Source organism: Rhincodon typus, chromosome 9 (assembly GCF_021869965.1).
Source record: "Rhincodon typus isolate 14 chromosome 9, sRhiTyp1.1, whole genome shotgun sequence".
NCBI classification, from domain to species: Eukaryota; Metazoa; Chordata; class Chondrichthyes; order Orectolobiformes; family Rhincodontidae; genus Rhincodon; species Rhincodon typus.
In genome coordinates this window covers 36460682-36483250 of record NC_063340.1, presented here as the reverse complement: position 1 = coordinate 36483250, position 22569 = coordinate 36460682, and the positions used below count along the sequence as shown (strand labels likewise).

The 22569-nt window shown below is 41.6% G+C and overlaps 1 protein-coding gene across 3 annotated transcripts; it reads right to left on the bottom strand.

Moving 5' to 3' along the window:
- Positions 1-4321: 4321 nt before the first annotated feature.
- Positions 4322-9571, bottom strand: tbxtb (T-box transcription factor Tb). Of its 3 annotated transcripts, none has more exons than XM_048601206.1 (8): positions 9369-9571; positions 8727-8991; positions 7955-8089; positions 7611-7672; positions 7466-7527; positions 7184-7360; positions 5547-5679; positions 4322-4589 (listed from the first exon to the last, which is right to left on the bottom strand). In XM_048601206.1, exons 1-8 carry the CDS (start codon positions 9569-9571, stop codon positions 4322-4324), a joined length of 1305 nt encoding a protein of 434 aa, XP_048457163.1. The 3 variants fall into 3 exon arrangements, with proteins under 3 accessions (XP_048457163.1, XP_020365184.1, XP_020365185.1); XM_020509595.1 differs by having other exon boundaries at positions 7184-7357; XM_020509596.1 differs by lacking the exon at positions 7184-7360.
- Positions 9572-22569: the final 12998 nt, after the last annotated feature.

The window sequence follows — 22569 nt, the reverse complement described above, 5'->3', positions numbered from 1 at the left end:
ATAAGTTGAATTTTCTTGCAACTATTGTCATGTTCAAATGGAAATATTTTGCTTTTTTTTAGAAATGCTATGAATAAAGCATATTTTGGAGTGAATGAGAGTGTCACTCACTGAAGAAAGATTTACTCCGGCCCTTGGTCAGGTGGGACTTTCAGACAATAACCACTTGTCTGTAATACTTTGAAAGGTTACGGGAAGCCTTGCATAATGGCAGAAAGAAATAAAACGACTTGTGGGAGGATTGCGGTAAGCGCCTTGCTAAAAAGAGGGGCCTTGTAACAGTTGTTGCACGTAAGAGCGTTTAAAGAGGAAATTAGAGAAAGCAGGACCCAGGCAACCAAGCTTTGAATTGACGCTATAAAACCTTCGGTGAGACTAATACTATTGGGGTGAATACATAGGATTCTCATATATTCCGATCGGATCTTCATATTTTAGTTCTTATTTCTATTTCCAAGAATTACAACCGGGCCGAGAAAGAGATCGAACTCTATTAACGCATAAAAATAAAATGTTTGCAATGTGTGGATCGTGGAACTGGAATTCGGCGGATAACTGAAGGGATTGATCATGAAGCAGTTTAAAACATTGGGCAAGGTTTCAAAGTAGCCACAGCATGGCTGACCAATTTGAAATCTGTGGAACCAATCAATAATAGTCTCCAGAAATCTACAACATTTTGTTTTACTCCGCGAAGAATCACGTTCTCCGTGATTTGAGTATTTCGGATATTGTGTATTGTCAGCAATCATTCCTCTAAAGTGCGCCGCAGTAAACTAGCTTGTGATTTTTGTTTTCTGAAAAAGGGGCTAGACCCGAAACTTCAGCTATCTTGCTCCTCTGATGCTGCTTGGCCTGCTGTGTTCATCCAGCTCTACACCGTGTTGTCTCGCCTAAAGGGGATATTTGAATTCAGCGATAGTTAATAATTAAAAATGGGAAAATTAATCAGAGCACTCAATTTCTGGAGGTTATTAGATGTTAGATGTTAAAGTTCTCTTTAAAGCAGTGTGGCTCGTCAATACTGTTCTCCTTTCAAATAATTGTCAAGCTGTTTCAGTGTTCAACCAATTCCTGTCAACTGTGATCAGGGACTACCTTACACTTCATCTTGATGCGCATTATTTATGCCAGTGGCTCACACCACCTTTTCCATTGACAACATTCCTGTTTGAAAGCTTGGCTGCTCTTTTTGTTTGGTAAATAGTGTAGCTTCCCTCCCTGTCTACTGGCTCCCGCCGCACTGAGTTCTATTCCACCTCAGTCTTTCTCACGTAGAAATCTGTGCAGCTTTTATTGTTCCTGTGCAGGCAATAAACAAAACGGAAATGATGCCCATAAACAAACGCGGCAAGACAGCCATTGCATCCAGTTCCCCTCAAAGTCAAGACTCTGGATTTTTTTTATGTGTGCATTTGGTTTTGCTGGGCTTGTACTTAAAAGTTGTTAAAAATAGTTTTCGACATCCTTATTCGCTGCCCATCTCGGCATGTTTTTAGTCTTTTCGCAAAAATATGCCAAAGATTTCCACCGTGACTCATGCAGTTGTCCTGACATCTTTGGGAATCGCTTTCGATTAAAACAATGTTCAAATGGAGCCCTGGTGCAAGTTGGAGACCAGTCTGGAAGTGAAGTAGCAGAGGCGAGACTGGTGTTTAAAGTGGCGAGATTTGCGACGTTGGGCCCCGAGCTGTTTGCTCTCTGTAGTCTCAGATGTTGGGACTGACAGTTCCCGTGGCTCGTTTGGAGTTGCAAAAGAGCGCGATCTGACTGAATGTTTGTTTTGCGTGTTTAACAATGACATTCTCTTCATGAATACTGCCTTTGTGCTCTTTTACTGCATCAGACGCTTATTGAGAGAGGAGTTGGTATTGCAAAGAAACGGCAACTGGGCCACTTCAGCCAGATCTCCACCACGGGGATTAGGATTGTTAGGAAGAGAAATACTTGACATAAAAGCCTGGACAAGAGAAATCGTCCATTTACTCACTGGAAACGTGAGTTGGAGTTTTGTTACGCGAGCCCTGGACAATTTGGAGTAAAAGCTCTGTACTGAATAATGAACTCAGTGGAAGCGGCAAGACTCCTCCAATGGGACCGAGGGGAACTGTCCCCCACCAGTCTGTAATGACGAGGCTGGATGTGGTCTCCGTTGCAGAAAGGAATTTACAGCAACACTTATCATACACCAATTTCCTCCCGCAAGGAGCAACACCCCCACCCCATCCCCACACGGCCAGTCATGTCCTGCCAGTTTGAGATGTTTATGTGCTAATTCTGATATGAAAAATTACACACAAGTCTTGGTGCGAGGGCGGGGGAAGGGGGCTATAAGCTTGGAAATCCCAAGAAGGACCTGAGAATGTATATCACTTCCTTAAAGAAACATGCCCTTAAACTTACCTTAACGGGAGCTGGGTGAAAAGATCAAGTCAATTTGCAGAGTTGTAAAGAAAAACAAGGGCAAATTACAGGGCTTAATTCGCACTCAAGTATTTTCCAAATTGGTTTGTATATAACCATATTAGTGGGAATCATTAATTATTTTGATAGCTATCGGTCAGTATTCGGTAGCCCAAGTGTAAAAAGCTGTGGTAAGATGTGCTTAGTATCACCTCGGCATCTGTTTCCACTGCCCCGCCCTCTCCACCCACACCCCTTCCCTCCTACGTTATTGCCAGAATGAGTCTCGCCTCAATCCGTTAATATATCTCCCCCTTTTGGTATCTTACTCTCCTTAAATGTTTTATTGATCAAATGCTTCGTCGTAAAAGAATCTTTCACTGCCCGTAAGATTATCGGCCGGAGTAAATCCACACCGCAAATCACTTTTCTATTACAATGTTTAATGTGTTTCCACCACACCACTCCGCACCCCCCCCCACCCCACTTCCCGCCTTCCCCCGCGTTGCTTTCCTTCAATGCATTTTCAAGACGACAGCCAGAGAAGAAAACAATAGAATTTCTGGCGACGCAACCTTGTAAGACTTAACACAATCGGTAACATTAAAGGCAGAGGGTAAATAACTCTTGAGGTGAAATGACGTGATCAAAGGCAAACAATATTCGCTCAGCTGGATAGACCGCAGTCAGGATAACTGCTGGGGAGAAATTTCCAAATTGCAATTTCACTACAAAACTGAAATCAGAACCTTCTAAGCGACCAAGTATTCTCCCTTCATTTTCCGGTTGGCGAATTATCTTTTTTGTGTGTTTTAAATGCAATTCAAAAGGTCAGGGTGTGCAGGGAAATTAAGCGTCATTTTATGCAGCAACCTGCTGGCTGCAACGCTCATTCCCAGAAGAAATGATGATCAGAAATTTGCGCAGTCGAGATCAGGAGGCTACAGCTCTGAGACATCAGAGTCACACACCCTGTGTCGGGGCACTTAGCTTAAAAGGCAACCTTTATCTCTGCCTAATTTGGGTTGAAAAAGATCAGCTATATTTTTAACTTAAGGGCAGGAGAACGTTTCTCAGGGTAAAGCACGTTAAGCAGTGAATTATTTGTAAAATTAGGTCTGGTTAGAATCCTTCCTTCCACTTCAGGAGGAGCTGGCCTTTGCAACGAGTTTCTTTCTCTACAGATGCTGAGTAGTTCCAGTACTTAAATGTTTTGATTTTGGAGTGTCAGCGATGCAGCAATGTGTTTTTGTGGTTGAGGTTTTCTGTCATTTTAAAGAGATTGTTTCTCTTAATATACATATAGCAATCCGAGAGAAGTCAATGATAATAGACAAACAGTGTGCTACATGGGGACGCATTAATTGCCCCATCTATTACATGTTTACTCCACTAACGTTTTCTTATTTACATCGCTCTTTTTGGGCATGTCACTGCTGCACGACTAACCAGAGGCTCAAACACTATTGCTGCCACTAAGGTTAGATGTTAGTCATGGAATACACATTACTGGATTTAGTTCATTGCATGATTTATCTTCCCAAGACCTGGTGCGAGTTTGTTTTCTATACAATAGTTATTTTTACAATAACGGCTTATTTTGTCTAAATTATAGTTAAAAGGAACACTTCATCAAAACAACCATTCTCGTTGAAGTATTTGATCATGCCATTTTCAAAATCACAGCCTGGTGGGACTTTTGGGTAGAACACCACCCATTTTTAGGCATCAATACAGAAAACTTGCATGCAATTTATCACAAAACCAAGTTCGTCTCTTCCTGTCATTCTTCTGGATTTCCCACGTAGTTTCAACATCAAGTCCAAACAAAAAGGATGGGAAGGGTTGGGAAAACTCCCAAAGACGTCCGTAAATTAAATTAAATGGCTTGACAATGGTGAGGCCAGTACAAGTGCTGTCACATGGATGGGGGAGTAACTGATGTCCATGTGGAAGTAAGTCTGCTATGCGGAGAGGCATCATACTGGCTCTCAGACAGCTCGATTCCGGTGCCACTGTCATACAGGGGCGATCCTGACGAGGTGGCGCTCACTGAGTGGGCTAGAGACGGGTAATGAGCCGGGGAAGCCCGTAGGAACTGTGAGCTCAGGCCGTTGGACATGCCCCCAGACTGGGACACTGGTGTGATGGTGCTGTTACTGACCGACCACAGACTCGGATATTGGCTGCAACAAGAAAGAAAGAGCAATGAAAAGTTATGCAGAGTCATTAAACGTTCGAATACAATCATTTGGGGAGGGATGAGGATCTCGGACGTATAAACAGCGGCAAATACTCAATGAATGGGATCAGTTATAATATCAATGAGCTGATCAAGTGAAAATAATTTTGTTATTTGATTAATGTGGACAAGTGAGCAATATATTAAAGACCTTCTCTGCCCCTGTGGCATTCTCCAATCGGAGGACTACAGTCATCTAACTGAGAAAAAGTACAATCTAATTCCTCACGGCCTGACTGAAACTGCTGGGCAATTCTCGGTGAAATCCGGGTTGGATGCTGGATATCAAGTGGAAGTGATTTCACGTCGAGGCTTTCAGTTTGTCCCAAAAACCTCCCGCCGCCCAAGAAAGCTCCCGTTATGATATCCAACAGCAGAACCCCTACTTTATTAGTGAATGGCCAAGCTACATGGATTTTGTATTTTGTTATTGAAGTGCGTTAACAATGTATTCACGTTCAAAAATTAGTTGCTCAGACAGATATGCGTTGCTGACATTTGCACCTTGAATTAATAGATTGTCGTTGGGGAAATATTTACTCTGACATTATGTCTACCCATCACTCATTCGGCAATAGTTCCGTGTGTGCGTGTCTGTGTGTGTATGCATTTGTGTATGAGTGTGTTGGGGGACATTGTCAATTTGGTGAAATGTAAATCAGTCAAGTTGTTGAGATAAGTTCGCAGTTTAATTTATATTTACTTTAGACTATAGGCTTGTGGTTTAAGTCAATACAATGATTGGTAAACAGAATTAAAGTATTAGCGTTGTCGATTTGGTAACGATAGAATTGCTAAATCCTTTCTGAGAAATAGAAGACATCTTATTACAATGGCACTTCACCTCCACCCTCCCAAGCTGTGATAAATTCACTAAGGTCATCCTGTCAAGGTCTCTTACCTAGAGCTGGTGGCAGTGCCAGCGTTGTGTGTCATGGGCAGCATGCTGGTATGCGTGGAGACCTGCAGACCCGACCAGTTGTCATGGTTGGGGAGCATGGAAAGGCAGGCAGAAGAATTGTCGGGATAGCCAGCTACAGAGAAAACCACACAATTTCAACAAATTAGAACTGGCACGAGGGAAAACTAAACATATGGTACAGTGCAATAAATCTGCATTCAATTATATAATCTATAATTAATGACAGAGTGTGAAAATTTTTCCCACCACTGTAACATTGATATACTAAAAGTTTCTAAACAAAATCACACTAATGCAATAGCACCACGGCTTTTACAGATTCGCTTTTACAAAATAGTTCACATCTAGATGTGCGTCATACTGTTAAAGTATCCAAATAAATTCATCACTGGAGAGCTACCTGTACCTTCAATTGTAGAATTATACAGCCACTAATACAACTGATTGAGTTTTTCATCGATACCTACCTAAATCCTAATTTCAGCATTTCCATTGCAAAAGATTTAGAAGGTGAAAGTGGGATTTATAGTAAGTGATGCTGGTTAAAACAGTATCATTATTTTTCCTACAATAAGGTTACTATGTAAAAATAACGGCTATGTTCGGCAGATCTAAAACGGGAGGAGTGTCCACTCTGACTGACAACCCCTTTGTCATAACCTTTCCCTATATTTTATTGATGCTCCTATATTGCGCTGTTTCTAGAACATTTATCTTTCTCCCATACGCTCTCCCTTCACTTTGCATCTTATTGTGTTGAGGGTAAGACTCTATCATAAGCTTCTACACAAAATGACTATTTTAGTACAGTGGCATTCCTGACCCTTTCAACAATAACCGGCCTTTCCAACTTGCAAACGTCCTCACTTGCTTCAATTACCTCCCATCACCTCTACACCCCCAGCAACACAATAACGTCGCATATTCACCCTTACTTTCTAAATCTGTGTTTTTTTTAAATTTCTTTTGTGGCATATGAACGTCATTGGCCAAGCCAGTATTTGTTGTTCAGCCATATTTTTTTCTTGACCCGTGTGTTTTGCTCAGGTATTTCCGAGAGTAGTTAAGAGTCAACTATGTTGCTGGGGTTCTGGAGTCAAATGCAGACCAGACCAGGTAAAGAGGGCAGAATACCTTCCCTAAAGGTCGGGGCTTTACAACAATTGTTGACAGTTTCATGCTGAATGAGACCAGTTTAAATTCCAGATCTTCATTGATCAGTTGAATTGAAGTTCCATGAGCTGCCACCAATATGTGCCGGTATGTCCGGAGCTTAAGCTGGGTCACTGGGTTACTGATTCCTTAATATTACCTCAATGCAGTAACATAAGCCCCCTCAAAATGCCTGCAGTAGAGCTGACTGAAACTCCATTAGTCCAGGTGCTTTAAGAATTCACACTTAGGAGGGAGTATATGGCTAATTCGAATTATATTCAACTATTCGGATACATATAATGAAGGCATGCCAGTGCATTAGTATGACAAAAGAGACGAGTGCCTTTGATATCCAGGAGCAGATCAAACTCTGCAGTAAACGATCTGAACCCTTTCATGAATATCCTTTTACGGTCGCTTAAAATGATATCCGGTGTATGTTAGACCGGTGTTGTACTTACTGGGAGAGTTGTTCCTGTGTGTGTAAGGGTTCGGGTACGGAGCAGAGCGCTGGTTCCTCAGGGTAGAATAACGCTCGCAGCCGTGGGGCGTGGAGAGTGAAATTGGTCCTCCAAACTGAGCGTGAGGATTAGAAGGAGGGCACAGGGTACCTGTGCTAGGCAGAAACCAGCTACCTACTGGCGAAGAGGAGAAATATACATATCCAGTCAACCAAAACAAATTAGACGAGCCGGCAAGATCCAACATCAATACAAATTGACTCTCCCCCCAAAAAAACTTACTTTGGGAATATCCAGACTGTTGGCTGTCACTCACGTCATCCAACATTTCCTTGTGATCGCTTCTGGACAAGAAAAACCCATTAAACACAACGCACAGATTGGTCCTCACTCAAAGTATTGTAATAGAATACTTTCTTAGGCTCACCTCTCTTTGGAGTCAAGGAAGGCCTTTGCAAACGGATTGTACTTAATTTTGAGAGCTGTGATCTGTGATGGGAGAGGAAATAAAAGTTAAGATTCATCAGTATGCAGTTACTGGCGTGTTGGCTACTCTTACCATCAACCATCGCTAGTCTTTAGTACTGACAAAATATGGTGCTGAAAATCCAAAAAATTACTTCAGATTTTAAGAATTGAATCTGCTCAGCAACGGTCAACGATTTCAAATGATCTCAATAAACATTACTGATTTACTGGTACTGATAACGCTGCTTGTGTCTGTGTTGGTTTTCTGAAAGTACGCAGTCAGGTTTTTTGGAAGACGTTTACCTCCTCGTTCTGATAGGCTGTCACGGCGATGAACTGAGTCTCAGGGAATGAGTGACTGCTGATCATTCTCTGAGTTCCCCCGACTCGCACGATGTGAATTCTGGGCTCGTATTTATGCAGAGAGTTTAACATGATCTGCAATTCCAACAAAAAAAACACACGGTCCTTCAGAGGCTAGGTCCATGCCAAAAAAAATTATCCAGGATTGCAATTTTCCTGCTCAATGTGCAACTAAATTTTTCACCGTTTATTTATACCATATTTGCCATAGATGCCATATTTTAAACAGCATTGACATTTAAAATAACGACATGCTATGTTATCCCTGGTTTCACACAACGTTCTGTCATTTGTAATAGCTCGCTGTGGCTCACGTGCAAATGATCTGCGAACTCTACAAGGTTTCGTACACTCACTTCGTACCACTATATTTTGCAACTGTTATACAGCAAAGGGAATCCTGGAGCTCTGAGAAATTCAAAATCCTCATTTTATATATCAGTATTATTTGTTACAATATCTCGGAAATAAATAGATAGCGTTTCCCAATTAGTAAGATGATAAAACGCAAATCTGATGTCACGATTCTCACCAGCGCTGACATTTGAGAGCATCATGTGATAATTTTGCATCTTCCCTTTTTTATTGTAAATAGCCCAGATTAATTGTTAACTGCAATATTGGAAAGAATTTGGGCGCAGTTCAGATCTTCAGGTCTGGTACCCTAGGTTACTTCAGCTAGTGAGGGATGCATTAAATCTGCAAGATGTACCTGTCCTCCGCCGTTCAGTTTGTTGGTGAGTTTAACTTTACTGAAGGAGACGGGCGCTTTCATCCAGTGCGCCCCGAAGTTGGGCGAGTCGGGGTGGATGTAAACACAGCTCGGAGCCTGAGGCTCCGGTTTGCCACCGGGGACCCACTCTCCGTTTACATACTTCCAGCGGTGGTTGTCGGCGGCCACAAAGTCCAAGACAAACGAGTACATGGCGTTGGGATCCAGTCCTGACACGTTCACTTTCAACACAGGAAACATCCTCCTAAGAACAGCAAAGAAAGTAAAGCGAGTGAGGAAGGATGGGGGGTCGGGTGGTGGTGCACTTTATTGTCCCACGCTCCTGAGTAAGACGAGACCCTAAAGGATATGGCTTGTAGTAGTCACACCCGCTGCTCACAATTGTTCTTGCAACATATGAAAGTAAAACTCTCAATGGGACATAGAGGAGAAGACACAAAAACAGTCAACTTTAAGTTGTGATGTTTTGCACCGTTCTAATTATGCAAAGTACAAGCTGCGGTATGCCGAGCTCTGTTTTCTCGCCCTTGCTCTTCTAAATACTTTAAAAGCCGTGTTGTACAGAGGATAATCAGAGGATAATCCTCCAGCAGAGTGTCAGTCTCCTCTGCCCTCACCTACCTGCCGTTCTTTGTGACGATCATTTCATTGGTCAGTTCCTTAAACTTCAGCCACAGATCCAGGTCTTCCAGGTTGACTTTCAGTTCTCTCTCAGTGGGGTCTCCCTTCTCACTCCCAGCCTGTAGCTCACTCTCCACCGCACTGAGGAGATGGTCCACGCGGTACTGGCCGCTCTTGCCACTCTCCGTTGCGCTGGAACTCATTTTCCGTTTCCTCAGGAGTCCCAGATACTTCTTCTCCCAGCTAATTCCTACCAAGGCTACGGGGGAGGAGTGCTCTCTGCTCAATGTACTCCCTCTCCCAGTCTCTCATTCTGAAATCTCTCATTCATCCCGATAAGTACCCCTCCATGGGGATGATGACGTAAGCGATCGGCTTGGGTCGACTCGGATTGGTTGGGACCCGCTTTGATCTGAGCAATGCCGCGTGTGATTGGCGGGTGGCGGCCATATCACTGAAGCTAGGGAAAGCTTCTGAAGTTACAGCCAGATGTAATTACCACAAGTTAAATAGAGCTATTTCATGCAAATCTGCAAATGTTTACACCTATATCAAAGCATGGGGGTCAATGAGGAAATGGCTTTTAGGATATAGAGCCCCTGTCTTCTCAAGTGTCTAATCTATTTGTAATACAAGTTTCACACATATCGGGCCATGTAAACCCATTTCAACTGAAATCGGAACATCTCAGATACCACAACCATTGATTGCTGGAAATATGATTTCTTTTTAAAAAAGATCAAACAGAACGATTTGCTAGACTAAAACAAAACAAAGAACCATGGGCGCTGGAAATTGAAACAAGAACAGAAATTGCTGGAGAAACTCAGCAGGTCTGGCAGCATCTGAAGAGAGAAAGCAGAGTTAATGTTTCAGGTCCAGTGACCCTTTTTCAGAATGATTTGTCACCTGTAAGACTTCATCAAACGATTATTCAAAGTGACAAGCAATATTTAATGGTTAAATTGCTACTTTCTACTGTGAACGGCAACCTTCTCTTTGTAACTTAAACATGTAATCCAGTGGAAGGTAACATCCTACAGATGCCGAAGTGGCGACTCCTAAACGGCCAACGCCTCCCAAAACTGAAAATAAATAACTGTAGGCCCGACTTGCCAAACACCTTGAGGAAAATTCTACTCGTCTTTCGTAGACGAGATGCCACGGTTTTGCTCCGAAGTAGGCTAATGCCCACGTTTTATTACCTTGCTGTGAGCAAGTTACATTCGCAGGTTGAGGTGACAATAACCAGGAAATGGTTAAACGGTTGGCCCGAGAACAATGCGCTTTGAAATGACCTACACCGTACAGCGAAGCAGTCAGGTTTAAACCTTGGGCCACTATCATTTTGAAGGAAGAATTTAGGAATTTAATAATACCTGCAGCACACCGTCTGCAGATATGGAGGACATGCACGCTGGAAACACATACAGCTCTGAATTGTTACATCAATCGAAACATTTACAGAACTGCATTTCTTTCCACGGAGTTCCCAGCATTTTCTGGATTAATTTCAGAAGTCCAGCATTTTGTTTACTTTTCCTTCTCTATATTCAAATTGCTCTTCAACCTTAATGACAGGTTAAAAGCATTTGAAACGTCAGTTCTTTAAGACAACAACGGTTAGCCAGTCTCCTTAAATACCAGTGTTGAAATAATTTATCCAGCTTTCCCGAAGCTAAGGCTGGGGATATTTTCCCGCAAACCACACACACCCACACAAACAGGCACACACACGCACACACTCACAGTTTTAATTTGTAATGCATGCTGGATTGGTCAGTGGGAGTGAGCGGACAGGTACAGAGTGTTAGCAAGGTTTGAGAATGCAAGGAAAATAATCGCAGCTTTTCTCTTGAGGATGACTGATAGTGAGCAGGAGAGAGGGGTTACAAGTTGAGAAGCCCACTTGGTCTCAAAGCCGTTCACTGTGGAAGGGACGGAGGTAGTCCTCTGGTATAAAACCAATAGTCTCTTTTTTCTAATTCACCGACGAAAAGGGAAATCAATTTGTTTTGGGCTCCCAGGGTAATTTCAGGCTGGTTCCCATGAGCGAGTACAGCAGGGACAGCTTTTGACTGTGAGCTGCAGTGCATGACAGTTTACAACCAAAAACTTCCTTCAGCCCGTCGCTCTGGACAGTGGTCAGGGAGAAGCCGAATAGAAATAACCATCTGCCTTGAATTTTAAAATTCGTCTTATTGCCAACCCAACCTTCTTCTGCCGTAACCCACATTATTTTAACGATGAAGGCACCTTGTGAAATGAACAAGCATGATAAAGTGGCAGTGCCCGAGCCCTATCTTGCTCTTTTTGATCTCACTAACTTCGAGTTACTGAGACAAAATAATGCAACGTTTATCTACATTGGCCAATGGTTCACATTTCACTAGAAATGCTGCATCGTCTTGGGGTGGTTGACAGGGCAATCCGTTCACTCTCTGCATAGGTCGCTCCGGATCCTTTCAAAAGCGCATCCTGTTGAATTGTTCGAACTCCGGGACCGTTCATTTGGGAGTTAACTGCGCAGATTGACCGAAATAGATAAGATCTTTGTTTATTCTTTGTTTCTCGTGGAGGACGACCCCGTGTGTATTTAAACACAGAGAGGCTGTTTTGCGAACGAAAAATCTACTTTGAACGACATTTTCGATATCAATTCTCGCACCAATGACCTCAAATGTTGTAAAAGTCATTTTGGCTGTTTTTGTTTAATTGCATGTTAGGTTTCTGCATCTCCCCGGGTTCTGGCCTTCCATTAAGTGACTGTGTTGCCAACCTTTAGAATGAAGTGCGAGCACAAATTGAATTTGACATATACTCGGTAACTATTCCAATGACTACACATCTTCTGCCAATCTTGGTGGAAGGAATCTGATGATGTAATTTTTGGTGCCTGAAAGGAGATTTGTCTGATTCCCTGATATAGTAACACAGCGAGCCGCACTCAGGTCCCTTCCAACAACTGGACAGTGCCTATATTTCACTGCAATCTCTGGACATATGCCAAATTTACGCTGAATTTTTAATCTGCTAACTCAACGTGGGTAAAAAAAGGAACATCCAAGCCAGGAAAATAAAACGCGGACAATGTATTTCACCATTTCATTACAAAGCTTAAACACAAACATAAAACAAGGTACAGCAATCAGAATAAGACACAGGAAGACATAAAATACAGAAAGTCGACCCTGAATGTCAAACTGAAGTGAGCTTTCGAGCTCATCCTTTTCATCAGGAGGCGCTGGATGCCTGGTCCATTTTTACTAATTGAAGTACACTTTGAACAAACACATTTACTCGAACGCTGGAGTTTTACACAGCGCACTGGCCGTGGTCTCTTTCGTTGAACACTTTGGGACCTGTACGAAGTTTCGTTTTCTTGAATCGGTGGCACAGTCCAGTTCTTCAGATGAAATTGCCACACAATTGTCACTCTCACTCCGCAGGAGCAGTCAAATACGAACTGTGCGTGCTGCCATCCCAGGGAATGAAAATGAAACAATATGGGTTTCAATTCACTGTAATACATCTCCCATTCGATACCTTTTACAAATTAAAGGTAAAAACCTAAAATTCAGTCTTAGTGAACTGTTCCACTATTATCAAGCCGCAATTCTGAACGGTACTATACCATTATGTGAAGGGGCGTTTTCCTGGCTTAATCTCACAAGGAGTTAACAATCAAAACCTTATAAAGTCGTGTAATGTGAGCAAATCCCGTGAAACTCCGTTAGGTTTAAGTATAGTGCTCTATGGAACTGCTGCATTAATATCGTTGTCATCCTAGCGTTATGACGTTGTGTAGAGTAATCGTGAATGGGAAGGCAGGAAGCTAGAATGTGTGTTTAAAAAATAAGGAAGAAGAGGGCCTGGTTTCTTTCAGAGGTAAAGTGCTTTTCTAAACTTAGAGATTTACATAAAAAATGTTTGTAAGTAGCTAAAGATGTACAGCCAGTCCTGATATGGAAACATGTATCAATTGGCTGTGTGATTCGATTACTTAGGCTTGTTTTGATGTTTTGGCAAGGAGCTGGATTCAGCCAATTAATTTAAACGAAGCACTCAGCGATTGAAAGCCAATTGAATTTGAATCTGATGGTTTCCACATACTAGGACCAACTATTGTAAGAAATTTGATATGTCATCCAAGGTATATAAGGAGACAGTTTTTGAATATTGGTGTGAGAGCGAACTGCCATCTGAGAAATAAACACCCAGCTCTCACAAGAAATCACTAAGCTCTCTAAGAAAGCACCATCTGTCCATAACACGTTCCCCAACATTTCTAGCTAAGAGTCCTCACAGAAGACTTCACAGAGAAAACATCCCTGGTATCCAGATCAGCGGAAGAAAAGCCTTTATGGCTTAAGAACAGCAGAAGAAAGGCGTGTAGGCTTTGAGACACTATTTTTTAATTTACTTTCTTATTACTTAGGTTTATATAAGTGGGACTTTTGTCTATTAGAACAGCTTACCAGTAAGAATTTAGTACAGTTAGGGAATAGTTAGGAATTATGGGGAATTGTTCAGTTTATTAGTTATTCTGTTAACTGTTGGGGTTAAATAAATAAATTGCTACTCGTTACTTATAAAGTGAATATCGGGAATTTTCTTTCATTTAATCTCCCCTTCTCCATAACACTAGAAATCTACGGATCCAAGGACCAAGTGCAACACATGTACTTTAGGGATAGATAAGTCTGGAAAGCTAGATCAATTCAAGTATCTCAACCATTGGTTTCCTAGCAACATTATCAGAATCCTGACAGCAGATTACCTGGGATGTTGTAGGGGTGGCGGTTCACCAATGAGAAGTGGAAGATATATTAAACGGACACATAACTGACCCACTTCTATACTACAACATCCAAGCATAATGCACACGCTGCCAGTCTGTCACATGTCAGGTAACTACCGCACTGGTATGCATAGTTTTATTTTGGTCACATTTCTTTGTGTAGCTTAGGGAGAATTTTCGTTCAACTCAAATGTGATCCCTAGTGGGTCGAAGAGATTGGACTCCCAACACAATACAAAGAGAGACCCCGCTTAGTAAGAGCGAATTTACTACCTCTCTCCGTCACTACCGCTTTAATCGGTAGCTTTCTTCGACCTCAAATACACTGGCATAGTGTGGAAGTATTCGCCGCCAATAATGCTTCATCATTGAGACTAATGAGTTTTCAGTCCTGAAAGTTGGTTCTTCTCATCGTTAAAAACACTGCCAAACGACATAAGACATCAATGCCACAGCATTTATAAGCAAAGCCAATATTCCAAAAATTGTATATTTCTGAGCAATAGGATGACAATTACGTGCAAAACTATTTGTGTCTACTTTTAAGTTACTTCAAAAGTTAGTTGTTTCAGATATGTTATTGCACACCTCTGGAATAGGTGGGACTTGAATTCCAGCCTCCCGGCCCAGAGGTAGAGACACTACCACTGCACTACAACGTTCCTACTTCAAGCTTTAATTCCAAATTAATGTTTGAAGTTGCTATTCCTGCCAGAACTGTCAATTGAAGTTAATTAGCGACAAAACCTGGACTTACAGTTCCCAGCATGCTGCCATTTGAACAAATGAAGTCACCTTCATACCGATGACTGACCCCGCATAATAATTAAACGTGTTTATATAGCATGATCTATAAGCCCAAAATTTGTTGGGAAATAACAGAGAGGTTATAGGTATTCAGTTATTTGTACACTAATCCTACAGGAATTCAGGTGAGGCCAGATGCATCGTTCAACACGGAAATCCAAAAATTGTCTTTGGACTTGTGCCTCCGTTCCACCTTTCGTTTGTGAGTTTGTCTCCCAAATTAAGTTCTACCTGTTTTGGTTTTGGTTTTGATCTGTTTTAGTTAAGTAATGCAAATGTGGAAGATTATCCCGGTACGTTTCATTTTTATTGGCGATTCTTAAAACATAACATTTAAAATTGAAGTTTCCACCCTGCCTTTTTTCAAATTCTCTCTTAAAGCAGTATTTCTTTCCATCTTTTTATTTCTCCTTCTGAAGAGAGATTCAGCAAGTTCACGAGAAAGGACAACGTAATAATTCAGGGTAGTGTTGCAAAAATCTAATTCGTGGTCCATGTATTATATTTAGAATGTAATGTTTAGCTTTAGAAATTAAAGCTTAATTTTTGAAAATGAAATATATGCCACTGAAGAGCATGAAATTCTTCATTGACCAATTCACATGTATGGATGTGATTTGAAAATCATGTTCCTTGAGTACACCACTTTATCCTGTCACCTTAGGAATGCAATACAATTTTCAATGTAAAAAAGATAGGATGGGTGTCTGAAACCTATCACACCAACAATCAGGTGCCTATTAACATCCTTGTGGTGCTAATTAAATAGCTTTTCTGGGCCAGTTTGTGATTTTCAACTGGCAGGCACGGGAAGTATTCAGTGTCTGTAACATATCATCAGAAATCTGGCATGCACACAATTGGGAACCATCAGGGCTAAAGGAGGCACTGGTCAATCATATACAAGATGAATAATCATGCCCAGCTGCTCAGTGAGTGCCACAGGGTTGGTATTATTGATGTGTTTCTCACTAAGAGTTGATGAAGTCCTGGACAGTGTGACAGGCATTCGGCTTCATCTAGGCAAAAGAGGTAGCAAATATACCCATGACAGAGCCTCGCACACCGTCTCCATCATTTGATAAGATCATGACTGATCTGAATGTGGTGTCAACTTCACTTTCCTGCCAATCCCCAATATTCTATGATTTGCTTATTTGTAAGACTTTGTCTATCTCTGCCTTAAAAAAAAAGTTTAAGAACATTGCCTTCCCTGCTGTCTGGGCAAACAAACCCAAGAGAGAGAGAAAAAAAATCACTGGCAAAAATGGGAAATCCCTTATTTTAAAACTGTGTCCCTTAGTTCAAATCTCTCCCAAGTGAGAAACATCTTGTCAGCAGCCATCCTGTCAAGTACCCTCTGGATCTTATATTTTTCAATAAGATCACCTTCCATTCTTCTAACTCTTAAAGAATACTGACCCAACCTGTTCAACCCTTCCTCATAGGGTAACCTCCTCATCCTAGGTATTGGGTGAGTGCACCTGTTCCAAATATCATTTAACGCATTTGTGTATTTTTTTATCTGCAAAACTACACAGTACTCTAGGCGTGGCCCCACCATTGTCCTACACAACTGTAGCAAAACGTCCCTACTTTTATAATCCGTTCCCTTTGCAATATAAACAACATTTTTTTTGTGAAAACAAAAAATACTGGAAAAGTTGTTCAGGCAGCATCTATGGAGAGAGAACAAGCTAATGTTTCATCTCGATGAGAGTCTACACCAACTCTGATGAAGAGTCATCTGGAAACATCAGCTTGCTCTGTTTCCATGGATGCTGCCTAATCAACTTTTCCAGCATTTTTTGTTTTCAGTACTGATTTCAAATCACTTACTGATCCTGCATCTTAACATTTTGTGATTCATGTGCCAGAACACTCAGATCCTTTGGAAACTTCAACTTCTGCAAACTCCTTGTATTTAATAACATGTTGCTTTTCTATTCTGCCTGACAAACTGAACAAGTTCATATTTTCCTCAAGTATATTCCATCGCTGAATGTTTGGTCTCACTTAATCGTACGATATGTCTTTGCAGAGTCCTTATGTATTCTTGACAACTTACTTTCCTGATTATCTTTGTGTTACCGACAAATTTAGCATTACTTTAGCATTTAGCAATTTAGCATTTCATCCTACCATCCACATCATTGTCGTAGAATGTAAAAATTTCAGACCTCCACACTGGTCCCTGTGGTATTCTGCTCATTATAGGTTATCAACCTGAAAATGACCCACTTATGCCTACTGTTTCCTGTTAACTAACCAGTCGAATGATCATGTTAATATTTTACCTCTTAAACCAAGAATACTTATCTTGTGTAGTAACTTTTGATGTGACACCTTGTCAAATGCCTTTTGGCAGTCTAAGTGCTTCACATTTACTGCTTTCTCTTTATTCATGGTGCTAGTCACTTCATCAAAGAACTCTATGTGTCAAAAATGATTTCCTTTTCACAAAATCATATTGATTCTTCATGATTACAATGAGAGTTTTAAGAATCCTGCTATAACCTCCTTAATGAAGAATTCTGCCTTTTCACCATGGCAGATTTGAAGTTAACATGCTTTTGGCTTCCTGTTTCATGAATTCCTTCCTTTCCTGCTATCACAGTTTCTAACCTAATAGGGCCTTAACTGATTCAAAAGTTTGGAAATTTAAAACCAAATGCTCCTATTATCCTAGCAGTCACTTATTTCAGGACACTAGAATGAAGTCCATTAGAACCTGGGGCTTTGTAAAGAATGTGCTACTGCTCAACCTGCAGGCACTAAATGGCTAGGAGTGGAACAAAATCTGATTTGACATGAGGCAGAGCAGCAGGAGGAGCTTTATGGGCTGTTACAGACCACAGGAGCACAGATGGGATTGAAAGGAAAATGAAGCCCTCTCCACAATGTTGGGTGTCTTGCCCATGTATCAGTTATCTCCAGATAAAAGAATGCCAGTGCTGGAGGAGAATCTGCCTTGGTATCAGATATTTGCACGATGGTGCTCAGTGACCTGATGCCTTGAGGCCACATGAGAATCCCCTACTTGCAGAGAAAGATCACTGTGGTGGTGATTTTTTTAAATGCATACATATCATTCATCTCAGTATTAGACATGTCACAGATGCCCAATTCCAGAGGGTGGGTAACACATCCATTTTAACACAGGTGGGTCAATGCTGCTCACAGAGAGCATTGAACTTTGTCACCATTGAGGATTTCCCAAGATTCAGGTATTATTTATTTTAGCCATAATGCCATCAGGAGGGAGGAGCCAGAGGAGTGTCCCACTCATTGACCTCACAGGCTATCTAAGAAACAAAGCTCATTTTTCATGCCGGCACTTGGTGTTGGGGAAACTGGCATGTTTCCTGCATGAGGCTCAGGTACCACAGCTCTTCAGGCCAACATCCAGATGCTGTGGATGGGAGCTTCTGACAACTGTCTGGTACCCAGGCACCAAAGTGAAAGACCTCTACCACCAGAACCATTTGCTTAAAACATACCTGCACTAAGCACAGCATCATCATATTGAAGGTGCGGTTCCATTGACCTGACCAGTCAAGTGATGCGTTCTGGAATGAGCCAGCCAGAGTTTCTCATTTCGCGGCCATTTGCTGAATGCTCTGCAACATGTCTGTTCAAAGAATCCTGGAGCTGGATGAAGAGGAGAGAATGAAATGCCACTCTTCCTCAGAGAAGGAAGTTGAGGAAGAGGATGATGAAGGAAATGTCACAGAGAAGGCCCGCACCCACACTTTGGAGGGACACCACTGACATTGTTCCAGGCAACCTGTCAATCAGTAATCTGTTGTGGCCACAAGGCCTTACTAATTTGTCAAGGTTTCACCTGAGCACTCCCAGGCCTATGTCACATGGCTCCCTTTGAACTTAAACCACTGATACAAATTTTCTGTCCTGCATATATACTTAGATAAACCCATTGTCACCTACACAATTTGAGCTCTTGTTAAACTGCATTTTGAGTAATGAGTGCAGCTATGGTCACCATTTTATAAAAATGGATATTGAGACAATGAAGAGTTTATAGAGAAAATTTACAAAGGTGATACCAGAAATGCATGGGCAAAAATATCTAGATTGGATTAACAACTGGGTCTCTTTACCCTTTAAAATAAAAACTGAGGAGTGACCTAATAGAGATCATTAAAATTATGAAAGGCTTTGATAGTGTGGAAACAGCGAGAATCTAGAAACCATCAACAGTAGAAAGATATGAAATCAATCTATTGGGAATTCAGAAGGGACTTCCTCCGCTAGAGTGATAAGGATGTAAAACCTATACAATGGTGCTTGGTTGAAGCAAATGGCATGAATGCACATAAGGGCAATCTAGACAAGTATTTGAGAGAGAAGGGAACAGATGGATATGTTTAGAGGTAAAAAAAATTTAGAGGAAAAAAGATGGGAGGTTGCTTTAGGAATATATGCACTAGTATGGACTGGCTGGGCCAATAGGCTGTTTTTGTGCTGTATATGCTATGTAATCCTACGGAAGGATGAAACAGGACGGGGAAGAAGTCAAATGTAACTAGTTGACAAAAGGAAGAACAAAACTAAACTTTGAAAGGATATAAAACAAAAAAAATTCTACAGACTCATAGGTAACAAATGACAAATCAGTGTATGGATAAGGGCACTCAGAAACACATAAGCCAAACCTGCTTGATTTTGACAGCAAAATAGAAGAAATATTGAACAATTATTTTTCTTCAATATTTACTTGGGTAAGAATGGAACATGAAGAAGAAAAGGTTAATAAGATATGAAGACATTGAAGATAGAAAGAGTGGAGATAATTGATAAAGTAATCAAGCTTATAAAAGTAGAAAATCCTGGCCTCACATAAATTTCACTTGATATAATTTCAAGAAGGTTGAAAGTGAAAAGCTAAGTATTATATTGGGCCTCATTTAATCTATATTTAGGGTTGGCGCTGTTCTGGTTCGCATATTGTTAAAAGATACAGAGGCACTGGAGAAGGTACAATAAAGATTCAGAAGGTATCAGAATTGGGAAACATTTTATCAGGAAAAAATGAGGCGGGCTCATTACTATAATATATAAAAGATTAAGGAGCAATTTGAGTTTTCAAAATGATAAGGGGTTGGTTGGAGTGCCTGCAGAGAACATATTACTACTTGTTGGACAGATCAAATTTCAGTGCCATAAAAAGGGACCGTAGAAGTTCATGTTAACGCTATGCTCAAAAGTGGTAAGAATGGTAAGGGTGGAACGCCCTATGATGGGGATGGTTGAGGAGCTGGCAACAGATGCATTTAGATAGATTCTAGATAAGTACATTAGGGAAGAAGGAAAACAAGGAGATGCTGACAGAGCTAGGTGAAGTGAAATGGGAGGAGGATCATATAGAGCAGATGTTGGCACGAATGTGTTTGTCTGCACAGTCTGATTCTCTGCTGTAGATTTTACGTAGATCTATGAATGTGACTCCATGCCAATAATCCCAATTCTAACATACATTGTGATATTAAAAATAAAGCACTCATGTTGAACTCGTTGGCTTGTTCATAGACGTTTATTCAATGCTATTTTCATTTGTATCTTACTTTTGAGTTGCCAGTTTTCCAAGTTTTTTTAGGTTGTCATGGATGTTATGATAAAGTCAAAATACTACTTCACTGGTATTACTTCATGTACGAAAATCAAAATAACGTCTTGCAGTTACATAATGCTTTTCACAATCACTCGTTATTCCATAGCAGTTCAGTTAAAGAAGTACATTTTGAAATGTAGTAGCAACAGGAGCAAATTACTGCAAATGCTGGAATCTGGACTGAAAACAAAAAATACTGGAAACCACAGCAGGTCAAGCAAAATACTACAGATGCTGTCGTCACTGTTGTAATGTAGGAGACTGATAGATTGTTGTCTCATTCTCACATTTGACGTCTTGTCAAATAATGACATTTAAACTCGACCAACAACTTTACGAAATGTTTTGATTGAAGGTCTTAAATTCATAAACAATTTCTAAACTACAGGCGCGTAGACCCCAAACTCTAGATTTCCCTCCCTACAGCTCTCTAACTCCTTTCTGACACCCCTTTTGACTAATGTTTCGGTCGCCTGATGTAATAAATCGGAATATTGATAGAGATCATTAATTTGTATCTCTCATTTAGAGTGGTTTAAAGCATTTGATTACATGCAAGACACTATATAAATGCAAGTTGTTGTTGTTGAAGCAAGGGGTGTGTGATTGAGAGCGGCTGGGCGGGCTTTCCAAATGGAGAGAAGCGGCGGCACAAAAAGCAGCGTTTACCAAGGCCGCTTTTAGTTGAGGGGGAGATGGCTTCGAAGAAGTCGGTGAAACGCGGCCGGAAGGTGCAGAGAGGACCCGCTGGAGATCCTGATCCTTCAGACATCGGGCTAGCGAGAGAGCGGCAGCGCAGGTTCCTGCAGGTAAAGGCACTCCCCGGGTCCGGCCCCGGGACCCCTGCCCGGCCCGGGCTCTGTACTCCGGGTAACAGGCTCCAATCCCTGGGCCCCACACCCCGGGTTCCAGGGATGAGGGGCTTGGCTGACCCCAGCGGGACGGGACGGGAAGGGGAGGGCCATGTCTTCACGATTTGGGAAATGGAGTTGAACTGATGCCGTGGGGTGAACCTGCTCGGAAAGTAAATATTAGAAATTTCCGCCTGTTGTTTACAAACTTGATATTTAGGATTTCCTTCACTTTTTTTAAAAAGAAACAAAGAAAGTTGCCTTCTTTCTTTGTTTGAAGACTGGCTGCCGCCGGGTTTGCGCGGCTCCTGAGTCCGCGGAAGTTGCAGCGCTGTTCCTGGGACCACACAGACCCCACGGGCCTGAATCTTCCAGTGTCCGTATCGTCAGAGATTCAGACATACGTCGGCAAACTCAGCGGAGGTCCTGGTATACGAACATGTGCAGGATTTTAATCCAGAAAGTTCAAATTTTGGACGGACTTGATTTCTGCTGCGGGGGGTGGGGGGTGGTGAAGGTGGCGTCTCCGCTCAGCAGCTCACTATCAGAGGCCAGTGTCAGGATTTATCCTCATAATTACCCCGGAAACGATATACTGGTTAATACCTGATCAGGTTTTGAGTGTGGCCAGGGTAAATGAACTCAACGTCACACCCAACCCCCAATCACCCCAGTCCTGACACAAGGACTGCCCCAACACCGCCTTGACCTGATCAAATTCCTCCCCACTCACTTACCCACTTATTAACTCACTGAAAGACTTGAGACATTTCAAAACTTAGCTGAATATGACAGGCAATGTCATGAAAAGGTGCCCTCCCTTTCTTCTTTCTCGCATTCATTGGTCTTCTATAGGGTAGGCTGTACTGACCTATCAAAAATTCAATCTGGATTATAAATTCCAGCCAAAAGCCACAGAAGGATTGGTTTACAGAAATCTTTGAGGCAGTGTCAATTGATCAGAAGAACTGGGCCATCATCTTTATTCTGCAGCTTCTGAAATAACCTTGTGCCTTTATTTAAGAAAGGTTGCAAGGAAAAACCGGGGAACTATAGACCAGTGAATTTGAAATCCTTTGTTGGAAAGGATTCACATGCATTTAGAGAGGC

What these genes read in the sequence shown, in the direction of transcription:
- tbxtb (XM_048601206.1), bottom strand. Translation starts at nt 9,571, where the DNA reads ATGAGTTCCAGCGCAACGGAGAGTGGCAAGAGCGGCCAGTACCGCGTG. An exon ending in ACACAGGAACAACTCTCCCA is followed by an intron (nt 5,680 to 7,183) that starts GTAAGTACAACA and finishes TTTTCTCTGTAG; the next exon opens with CTGGCTATCCCGACAATTCT. An exon ending in GGCACTGCCACCAGCTCTAG is followed by an intron (nt 4,590 to 5,546) that starts GTAAGAGACCTT and finishes TTCTTGTTGCAG; the next exon opens with CCAATATCCGAGTCTGTGGT.